At 47.1% G+C, this 10816-nt stretch overlaps 1 protein-coding gene across 2 annotated transcripts; it reads left to right on the forward strand.

Annotated features, from left to right (window-relative positions):
- The first annotated feature begins 4 nt into the window (after positions 1-4).
- Positions 5-6004, forward strand: ZNF408 (zinc finger protein 408). 2 transcript variants are annotated; one of them, XM_081260623.1, is made up of 5 exons: positions 9-260; positions 560-828; positions 1452-1513; positions 1920-2179; positions 3067-6004. In XM_081260623.1, the coding sequence occupies exons 1-5, from the start codon at positions 212-214 to the stop codon at positions 4593-4595; spliced, it is 2169 nt and encodes a 722-aa protein (XP_081116749.1). In that variant the 5' UTR covers positions 9-211; the 3' UTR covers positions 4596-6004. The 2 variants fall into 2 exon arrangements, with proteins under 2 accessions (XP_081116748.1, XP_081116749.1); XM_081260622.1 differs by having other exon boundaries at positions 5-828.
- Positions 6005-10816: the final 4812 nt, after the last annotated feature.

Consider the following 10816-nt stretch of genomic DNA (forward strand, 5'->3'; position numbering starts at 1 on the left):
GCTTATGCAGATACTCGAATCCCTGGTGGGCCTCCAGAACCCTACGTTCGTATTGTTCTCGGACAGAGTTTTTCCTTCCAACTACTCCCAAATTCCCGGTCCTGTGCACCAAAGAGGTCTGAGTCTGGATTCTTTCCTAAGAGGAAATTTTTCCGGGAGGAGTTGAAATGAAGACGCTCACTTCCGGCGGAGGTAGGTATTTTGATCTGGGATGGAGGAGGAGGAAGCGCCGCACTTGAATGGGGAGACTCTGCAGCCGGGTGAGTAACTTGCCATGCCTACGGCCTTCAGCCCTGGCCTAAATGGCTCCAGCATTCTATACTCGTCTCTTTCCTCTCCAGTCCAGTCCTCTGGAGCCTGAGATCTTCCTCCGGCGTCCTCAGGGGCTCTCGGAGCTTCTTAAGAGTCCTCGAACCCCTTCAAACCTCTCAGGGGCCACCTTAGAGCCCTTGTTTCTCCCTCCCGACTCCTGAGGCCTCGCTGAGCATGCAGTTTCCTCCCGCATGGTTCCCAACGCCCGCATGGGCCGCTCCCTCATTGCTTTCCCGACTCTCTGCAGCCCCGGAACCGCGCCTGGACCCGGAGTCGGGATGGAGCCCATTCGAAGATTGTGCTCAGTGCCTCAAAGACTGCCCGCCTTGGGGAAGCCGGGCCATTCTCGCTCTAAAGAGCCTTCCCCGGGGCTTGGCCGTGGGTCCCTCACTCGCTCAGGAACAGCGTTTGGGGGTCTGGTGTGTCGGGGAACCCCTACAGCCAGGAATGCACTGGGACCTTCTGGAAGAAAAGGCTGTCTCCGAGAAGGGCGAGGAAGTGAAACGACAGCAGAAGGTAATGAAGGATGAGGCGACTCTGAAAATTGGGGGAAGATTTAGACATTTCCCGACGACCCTCCGGTTTGTTAGAAGCGAGTATTTTAAGCGGTTGGAGATGGTTTTGTGCCTTCTCAGCAAGGCTCTCCCTCCATAGTAGTTAAGGAATCAAGGTGTGTAAAGTTGTTAAAAGCTAAATTAGTGTAGTATCAGCAGTGAACCAAGGTCAAGAGCTAAGGTTATTAGACTTTATCCCAACCTTGTCACCTAGCTAGCCAAATTATATACATCCTTTAACTCATCTGTAAAATAAAGCAGTGGCTTTCTTCAGGATTATTTGGAAGACTAGATGAAATAGTGCAGTGCAGTAAATTGTTTAAGTCCATAAGTACTATTAAAAAATTATGTTCCTCTGTTAATGTGTTCACTCTACTAATTTTTCACACCCTTGGGAGGGAAATACTCTTTGGTCTTTATTAACTGAATCAGCCCTTAGATGCAGAGGCAGCACCAGAATCTGCTAACCTTACAGAAACTTTATCTTAGATTTGTCCCAGGAGAGGTTTCATCCAGTTTGGGTCCTCCTCTCCCCAACCTGGCTTCCTTAAATACATGTGAGAATGACTTATTGGTTTATTTTAGGACTTGTCACTAGACCCATGGGGGGCAGTGTGTGCCTGTGAGCAGAGTTCAGGCTGGACCAGGTAAGTACAGAAGCATACATTCTTTTTTCTTTTTTCTTTTTCTTTTCTTTTTTTTTTTTTTGAGAGAGAGAATTTTTATTTTTTTTAGTTTTTGGCAGACACAACATCTTTGTATGTGGTGCTGAGGATCGAACCGGGGCCACAGGCATGCCAGGCGAGCGCACTACTGCTTGAGCCACATCCCCAGCCCCAGAAGCATACATTCTGAATATGTTCCTTTGAGGCTTTTTTTAAAGGCTTAGGATGGAATCTGAAGCTGACTATCTATAATCCCCTACCCAAGGATATTTTCCAGTGTGTTTTTCAAGGGCATGTCCTCTGGGATTCACCCTTCCTGAGAGCTGGGGCTGTCAAGGAAGTTGGCTTGAAAAGAATCTGCTGAGCTAGCTCTTGATCTGCTTTGCAGTTTGGTGCAGCGGGGCAGGCTGGAGAGTGAGGGAAACGTGGCCCTAGTTCAGATCAACGAGAAGCTTCACCTGCAGGTGTACCGGGTTGTGCTGCCAGGCTTTGAACTGCTACTGTGGCCCTGGCCTCCCTCAGATGGCCAAAGCCCCACACAGCCCAGGCTAAAGGAGGAGGCAGCTGTGGAGGTGGTGGCAGAAGAAGAGTCTGATTTACAACAAGTGGCCTCCCCTGGAGAGGATGCAGCAGCAGACCCTTGCACAGGTATGGGTCACATAAATGCCTGCTTCCACATTCTCATCAAAACAACCTGTGATAAGACAAAGCAGAATTTATAGCTCAGTGTAGTAAGGAGAATACTAGAGTTGAGGTAGTCTTAAAATATGGTTTAAAGCAGGCCCAGTAGTGCCTATGATCCCAGCGACTTGGGAGGCTGAGGCAGGAGGATTGCAAATTCAAGGCCAGCCTTAGCAATTTAGCAAGGCCCTAAGTAACTTAGCAAGACCCTGGCTCAAAATAAAAAGGGCTGGGGATGTGGCTCAGTGGTAAAGCAGGGAGGGAAAATATGGTTTAAAGTGGATCTTGCAGTGTGGGATGAGAAGGTGGAGCTTGATTAGGATTGGGAATTTTCAGATACTTCTGTTGGAGTGTGACAGGTCTTTCCTTGTAATGAACAGTAAAGATATTTATAACTTTTATCTTTCTGAAGAATTTCCTGGAATAATAAGGACATATTGATGAAAACAGTAAGCTGTATACAAAGTTTACAGTTTCATAATTTTCTTATCTCTGGGGTGCAGGCAGGGATTCTTTTTGTTTTACAGAAGAGCTCAGGTGGGGAGGTTGGGGGCTTGGATCACAGTCTAAGTGTATGTCCCCAGGGGAGAACAGGAGGACCATACTCTGATGGCTTCCTCTAGGGATTAACTGTATAGGCAAGGTGCTGTGGTTTCCAGGAGTACTTCCCCAGAGGCACCTGAGACTGGGTAGGAAAAGAGTGTACATACAGCTCATGTTTCAGGGAAGAGATTGGTGTGATTGAACCCACTGAGGTTCGGGGGCTGGGAGAAAATACATATCCTGTAATTACCTGTCAATATCACCTTCTACCAAGTTCAATTAACTCCAGCACTCCATCTCTTGTTTTATAGATCTTGGTCACCAGTCACAGCACAGCATCCAGACAGAGAATGTGGTGAACTCTGAGCCTAAGTCCGAAGCCCAGGATCAGCCTTCCAAGAATACTCAACCTCTTGTCCCGTTGCTTCAGGATGGCAGTGTGGATAGTGTGGCTGAGGAGTGCCTGCTCCAGGCACAGATGCCACCTGAAACTCAGAGCAGCTTGGCCACCCAGCAGGGCACAGAGAGCAGTGAACCTGAATCTCAGAGAGGCTCCACTGCCCAGGTAGACTCAGAGAACTGTGAAGCCAATTCATCACCTTCTGCCAGGGGCACCCAGCTGCATGCCTGCCTGGCCAAGAAGTTATGTGGCCCCAATGATCAGTGCCCCCCCAGAGCAAAGACCTCAGAGCCCCGGGCCCAGCATTTCCCTGTACTCTTATGGAGCCCTGCTGGCCCTGCTGGAAATGCCCCAAAGCAGGGGCGACGGTACCAGTGTGGGGAGTGTGGAAAGGCATTCCTGCAACTGTGCCACCTAAAGAAGCATGCCTTCGTGCACACAGGCCACAAGCCCTTCCTATGTACTGAGTGTGGCAAGAGCTACAGTTCAGAGGAAAGCTTCAAAGCCCACGTACTGGGCCACCGTGGGGTGCGACCCTTCCCCTGTCCACAGTGTGACAAGGCCTATGGCACCCGGCGAGACCTCAGAGAACACCAGGTGGTACATTCTGGTGCCCGGCCCTTTGCGTGTGACCAATGTGGCAAAGCCTTCGCCCGCCGGCCCTCCCTGCGACTGCATCGCAAGACCCACCAGGTGCCAGCTGCCCCTGCCCCGTGCCCATGCCCTGTTTGTGGGCGGCTCCTGGCCAATCAGGGTTCTCTGCAGAACCACATGAGGCTCCACACAGGGGAAAAGCCCTTCCTGTGCCCACACTGTGGCCGGGCGTTCCGACAGCGGGGCAACCTGCATGGGCACTTGCGGCTGCACACCGGAGAGCGCCCCTATCGCTGCCCGCACTGTGCGGATGCCTTCCCCCAGCTGCCTGAACTGCGGCGCCACCTCATCTCCCACACTGGGGAGGCACACCTCTGCCCTGTGTGCGGAAAGGCCCTCCGAGACCCGCATACCCTTCGTGCCCATGAGCGCCTGCACTCAGGGGAGAGGCCCTTCCCATGTCCCCAATGTGGCCGTGCTTACACACTGGCCACCAAGCTGCGGCGCCACCTCAAATCCCACCTGGCAGACAAGCCCTACCGTTGTCCCACCTGTGGCATGGGCTACACTCTCCCCCAAAGCCTCAAGCGGCACCAGCTTAGTCATCAGCCTGGGCCACCCTCCAATCCCCCCTCTATGCCTCCTGCTGCTTCTGAGCCCACCATGGTGCTCCTGCAGACTGAGCCAGAGCTGGACACGCGCAGCCCAAGTGAAACATCTCCAGCCAGGGATGTTGTTGTCACCATTTCAGAGAGCCAGGACCCTAGCCCCAACCTGGTGCTAATCCATAAGGACATGGGCTTTAGTGCCTGGGCAGAGGTAGTGGAGGTAGAGACAGGCACCTGACACGTGGGCCTTCTCCTCACAGCTCTCCATAAAGTCTGTAGCTCTACACGTCTGCATCTTCTTTCTTTTTGGGTTACCTGGTAGGAACAGAAATCTAGGATGGTCCTTCCTGCTTATGAACCATTGAACTGTCTCAAGATTGCCAGGTCAAACCTCTCCTGGGTACTCTCCTTTTTGACTCCCAGGAGAACTTGCCCCTACCTCCTCCCCCGGGAACACCATGGATGCTTGTTCTGTGAGCCTCACTGAAGTGACCTTACCTCCATCCAGTGGGACAGCCAGTAGTTGGCAGTGCTCCTAAACCACTGGCTGTGTGCCAGGGTAGTACGCCCATTAAACTCTCTTGGGGATAAGCACTTCCATTTGGAACCAATTTGACTTCCAAGAGTTGGAAGAGCTCAGCTTGCAACATCACACATCTCTGTAGTTCATCTTTAGGTAATTTTGACAGCTTTTCATACCACCTAAGCCCTAAATTATCAATCTGTGCTGAAAGACAGCAAATTCCTTGGGAGGCAGCTGGGGCCAGATCTGCCCTTCTATGTACCTAACAGCCCAGTTCAGGGAAGGAGTAAGGAAGTAATGTGTTTTCATCTGCTGTGGGCTTGGACTGCCCTAGGTGCTGGGGGCCCAGCTATGAACAAGACAGAGGAAATGCCCTTTAGAACCACCAGGTCAGGGATGGGGCGACCAATCTTAGGGTAAGAGTTCAATGGGGGCACCACTAAGTGCTGTGGTATGTTAATAGGACTGACTATTTTAGCCTGGGGCACCAGGGTGGGCCTCCTAGTGATAACAAGGAACACTTTGGCCTTACTGTGAACCAGTGCTTTATGTGAGTATTTAACCCATGAAGCAACCCTGACAGGTAGGTAGCATTATAATCCTTGTTTTATAGATGAGGAAACAAGTACAAAACCCCTTAAGGATTCTGTCCAGGATCACAAAGCTACTAGTGTTTGAGATTCAAATCCACCTAGTCCTGCCAGCACTGGAGTTAGGCTCTTAACCTCTGCACTCCAGGGTCCCTTGTTCACTTGTGACCTGGATGAGCAGGTATTTGGAAAGGTATGATAATGGGGTGAGGGGTGAAAGCTGAGGTGCAGTCCTACAGTGGGTGGTCAGGGGTGGTCTTAGAAGACAACTTGAGCAGAGACCTCAATAACCCAGGGAAGTGAGCTGAGTGGACATTGGGGAGCAGCTTGAATCCTAGCAGATAACATGGTGGAGTAACGACTGAGGGGCCATGTCTGCGGGGGTAGTTACTTGGGGAGATCTGTTCACTGGGAGGTCCAAGTGACTGAATTCAAAGAATTGGTGGATAAAGAGAGCTGATCCTCACAGCTTGGGTGTTCTGTCTCCTGGGCGTGGGCCCAAGTAAACAGTTGGAAATAGGTACAAACCTGAGAGAAGAAAAACCTGGGAGAGGCAAATAGAAGATGTGGGAGTGGAAGATTCAAGGAGAGGGGAGGAGATGCAGGCCCAGAGTCAACATGGCCCAGTCCTTTAGGTTGGGGAGAAAGGCTCATGAGGGGAGTCTGAAATAAGCATCCAGTATAAGAGACATTTGCAAAGTGTGTGTCACTGCAGCTAAGGACACAGCATTTCAAAAAGGGGGAGGTGGTCAGCAATGCTGCTGTTGAGAGGGCTGAGGTTCATGGAAATCACTGGGGAGCTGAGAGTAGTTGGAAGCCACATTGAATTGCTTGGCTTTGAGGAAGAGTAGGAAGACAAGACAGGAAGCATAAACATTCTTTTTGCATGTGTTACTAGGGCTGGAACCCAGAGGCCCTTTTTGAAAATCAATTTTAAGACCTGGCCTTGCTAAATTGCTGAGGCTGGCCTTGAACTGGGAATCTTCCTCCTGTCTCAGCCTCCTGAGTAGCTGAGATTACAGGTGTAAACTACTGCCCACCCCATGGAGAAGCACATAAATTCTTTCATCTCTCCATTGCCCTACAAAATAGGTGATTCACAGATAAGGAAACTGAAAAACAGTTTTTAGGCTGGGTGTGGTGGTGCATGCCTGTAATCCCAACTGCTGGGGAGGCTGAGGCAGGAGGATTTTGAGTTCAAACTAGTCTCAGCTGAAGCCCTAAGCAACTCAGCTAGACCCTGTCTCTAAATATAATATAAAAGGGGGGGGGCTGGGGATGTGGCTCAAGCGGTAGCGTGCCCGCCTGGCATGTATGGGGCGCCGGGTTCAATCCTCAGCACCACATAAAAATAAAGATGTTGTGTCCACCAAAAACTAATAAATAAATAAAAATAATATAAAAAGGGGCTAATTGGGCTGGGGTTATAGCTCAGTGGTAGAGCGCTTATCTCTTGTACTTGGGAGGTACTGGGTTCAATTCTCAGCACCACATAAAAAATAAATAAAATAAAGATATTGTGTCCATCTGTTTAAAAAAGGGGGGGCTAGAGATGTGGCTCAGTGGTGAATCACCCCTGTTGAATCCCTGGTACAAAAAAAATTAGTTTTTAGTCATTCAACCTTGTTTCTTGGGGCTTGCCAAGTTCTTTTTTTTTTTAACATTTTTAGTTATGGATGGACACAATATCTTTTAAAAAAAATATTTTTTAATTGTAGGTGGACACAATATTTATTTTTATGGGGTGCTGAGGATCAAACCTAGTGTCACACATGCTAGGCAAGCGCTCTACCACTGAGCCACAACCCCAGTCCCCCCACATTCTTTTTTTTTAAGAGAGAGAGAGAATTTTTTAATATTTATTTTTTAGTATTCGGCGAACACAACATCTTTGTATGTGGTGCTGAGGATCGAACCCGGGCTGCACGCATGCTAGGCGAGCGCGCTACTGCTTGAGCTACATCTCCAGCCCCCCCACACATTCTTTTCTAGCATCATTCATTGTTAGGTTCAGCAGAGTGCACCTGTAATCCCAGAAACTCAAGAGGCTACAACAGAAGAATCCCATATTCAAAGCCAGCACTGGCAACAATGCAAAACCCTGTCTTAAAGTAAAATTTTAAAAGGGCTGGGGATGTAGCTTAGTATTAGAGCATCCCTGAGTTCAGTCCCCAGTTCTGGGGGAAAAAAAAAAAAAGAATCGCAATGAACTCCACTATTACGTAAAATTTTAAAAGTTTTTAAAAATAAGAATATAATCACATGTCATAGCACATCAAATTAATAAATATTTAATATAATCAAATACATAATCTACATTGAAATGTTATTCTCTCTTTTTTTTTTTATTTTGGTGTTGAGATGGGGTGTCACCATGTTGCACAGGCAGGGCTCAAATGATCCCCTCAGCCTAAGTAGCGAAGACTACATGTGCACACCGTCACAACCAGATATTTAAACATTCTTGTTTATCCAAAAAATGTCTTTTTATAGTTTTTGTTAAAAAATCTAAACCAATCATAGTAATTCAATTTGCTTTTGACCTTTGATTGTTAGGTCTCATAGACTCCTGTTATTCTGAATAGTCTTCCTTACTGCACCCCTTTATTTGCATGTCATGAGTTTGTCAGAGAAATGGGTCATTTGTCCTGTTGAATGTCCCTCATATGTTGAAGTCCCTAACATATTTAGGATTATGTTGGTCTCTAATTTATTCCTTTACCTTCTGTATTGCCTGTAAACTTGTGATTAAAGCTAGAGTTTTTATTAGATCATGTTCATGATTTTAGGACGAACCTTCACAGGTATTTGATTATATCATATCATGTAATAATGCTGCTTATTGGGCTGGGAATGTAGCTCAGTGGTAGAGTGCTTGCCTAGCATGCACAAGGCCCTGGGTGCAATCCCTAGTACTTCGAGAAATAAAAACAAATAAATAATGCTGTCTATGGAGTGCTTATTATGTGGCAGGCATGGCAATACTTAACATGTACTGGGGGGGGGCTAGTTTTTATTTCATACCATAAAGTTAATTCTGTAATTCAGCTAGACTTCAAGAGAGATAAAGGATATATGGAATCCAATTTTGTCTCCTTAGAGACAAAATAATAGCTGGGGATAAGATGAAACACAAAATTAAATTTATAAGAATGGCCTAGAGTCTTCTCCTGGTCTTGTCATTCTTGGATCCAAGGCACCCCACAACTTCCACAAGATTCATGCCATCTTTCACCTTGCTAAAGAGCACATCATCAGTCCTAGCTCTGCAGGAGACAACTTGGGAACTATTTGGTTGAGCCAAATAGTGGACAAGAAGTCAGGACCCATATTCTTCAGAATGAAGTTTCCATCAGCCAACTTCTCCCTCTATATTTACTGCCAGTGCTATAATGATGTCTAACTTCATCAGCCTGACACACAAACCCAGGAATAAATCTGAGAAAGCAGGAACCTTATAACCAGATCTCATTTTTCCAGTGGTCAGAGAACTGAAGTTTTAATGTACATTCTCTGTTGATAGATGACATTAAACCTTTTCTATAAATTTAGTGGGTGAAAAGATGTCACAGCACTAATTTATTTAAAATTACATATTAGGGGCTGGGGATGTGGCTCAAGCGGTAGCGCGCTCGCCTGGCATGCGTGCGACCCGGGTTCGATCCTCAGCACCACATACCAACAAAGATGTTGTGTCCGCCGAGAACTAAAACATAAATATTAAAAAATTCTCTCTCTCTCTCTCTCTCTCTCTCTCTCTCTCTCTCTCTCTCTCTCTCTCTCCTCTCTCACTCTCTCTTTAAAAAAAATAAATAAATAAGTAAAATTACATATTAGTAAGGGAAGTGAGTAGGACTCCTGAGAAGTAGGAGATCACCTTGAAGTAGGTGATCCCAGATGGCCTCCTTCTTCCCAGGACCAGCATGGGCCAGCCCTGGAAGGGAGAAGACACAGGAGGAGGACAAAAAACAAGGAGAGGCAAAGAGGGAGGTGGAGCTGATGACTGCTCCTTGTTCTCTTGCTATCAGGACTTCACAAGCCTGACAGCCATTCCAGCTTGAAAGAGAGCACTGGTTTGGAAGTTCATGCTCTGATCTTATCATCTGACAAATCGGAACTATAACAATATCCACCTCAAAAGGCTGCTGTTGAGATACTTCAGTAGGACCTATTGGTCTCTTTGCAGACTCTTATTTGTAGTTACAAGTTTGGTGAGTATGTGGCATGTCAGGCTGCCTTAACGAATTACCATAGACTGGTGGCTTAAGCAACAAGTGTTGATTTCTCACAGTTCTGGAGGCTAGAAGTCAAGGCCAAGGAGCCCCAGATTCAGTGTCTAGTGAGGATTCACAGATGGCTATCCTGTCATTGTGTCCTCACAAGATGGAGGACAGAGAGGATCCCTCTCTTGCCTTTTCTTATCAAGGTGCTAATCCCATTCAGAGGTCTCCACCCTCATGACCTAACCGCATCCCAAGTCCTCCCCTCCTCACAACAGGAGTTAGGATTTCAACATATGAATGCTCCTAACAATGGCCAACTCCTCAGCATGACCATTGATGAGGGGTTTTGTTGTTGTTGTTGTTGTTGTTGTTGTTTTGTACCAGGGATTGAACTCCTGGGCACTCAACCACTGAGCCACATCCCCAGCTCTATTTTGTATTTTATTTAGAGACAGGGTCTCACTGAGTTGCTTAGCACCTCACTTTTGCTGAGGCTGGCTTTGAACTTGAGATCCTCCTGCCTCAGCCTTCATAGCTAACAAGGATTATAGGCATGCGCTATCACGCCTGGCTGATGGGTAAGTTCTTGGCCCATATCTTCAGCAAGCTGTTTGAAGACAATGTTCCCAAGCAGAAAACTTCAGTTCTCTAACTACTAGAAAAATGAGATCTGGTTATAAGGATTTCTGCTTTCCCAGATTTATTCCTGGGTTTGTGTGTCAGGCTGATGAATTTATATATCATAATAGCACTGGCAGCAAATTTAGAGGGAGAAGTTGACTGATGGAAACGTCATTCTGAAGAATATAGGTCCTGGCATCTTGTCCATGACAACTATTGGCTCAACCAAATAGTTCCCAGGTTGTCATCTGCACAGCTAAGACTGATGATGTCGCCCCCACCCCCGACAGTCTTTTGTCCTAGAGACTTAAGTAAATCAGATGCCTACCTTATGACCCAGCAAATACCCTCCTGTAAAACTAAAGTTTATTTACACCAAAAGACATGTTCAAGAATATTCATAGGAGTGTGGTTCATAGCAGCCCCAAACTAGAAATTCACTGAAATGCTTATCAGCAGGTGAAGAAATAAACCAGATGTGCAGCACTCATGCAATGAGAGA

The sequence above is a fragment of the Spermophilus citellus genome (genome assembly GCF_964194105.1).
Source record: "Spermophilus citellus genome assembly, chromosome: 2".
Classification (NCBI taxonomy): Eukaryota; Metazoa; Chordata; class Mammalia; order Rodentia; family Sciuridae; genus Spermophilus; species Spermophilus citellus.

Coding starts and splice junctions, on each gene's coding strand:
- ZNF408 (XM_081260622.1), top strand. CDS start 487: ATGCAGTTTCCTCCCGCATGGTTCCCAACGCCCGCATGGGCCGCTCCC. Junction 1,514..1,919: donor CAGAGTTCAGGCTGGACCAG/GTAAGTACAGAA, acceptor TCTGCTTTGCAG/TTTGGTGCAGCGGGGCAGGC. Junction 2,180..3,066: donor AGCAGCAGACCCTTGCACAG/GTATGGGTCACA, acceptor CTTGTTTTATAG/ATCTTGGTCACCAGTCACAG.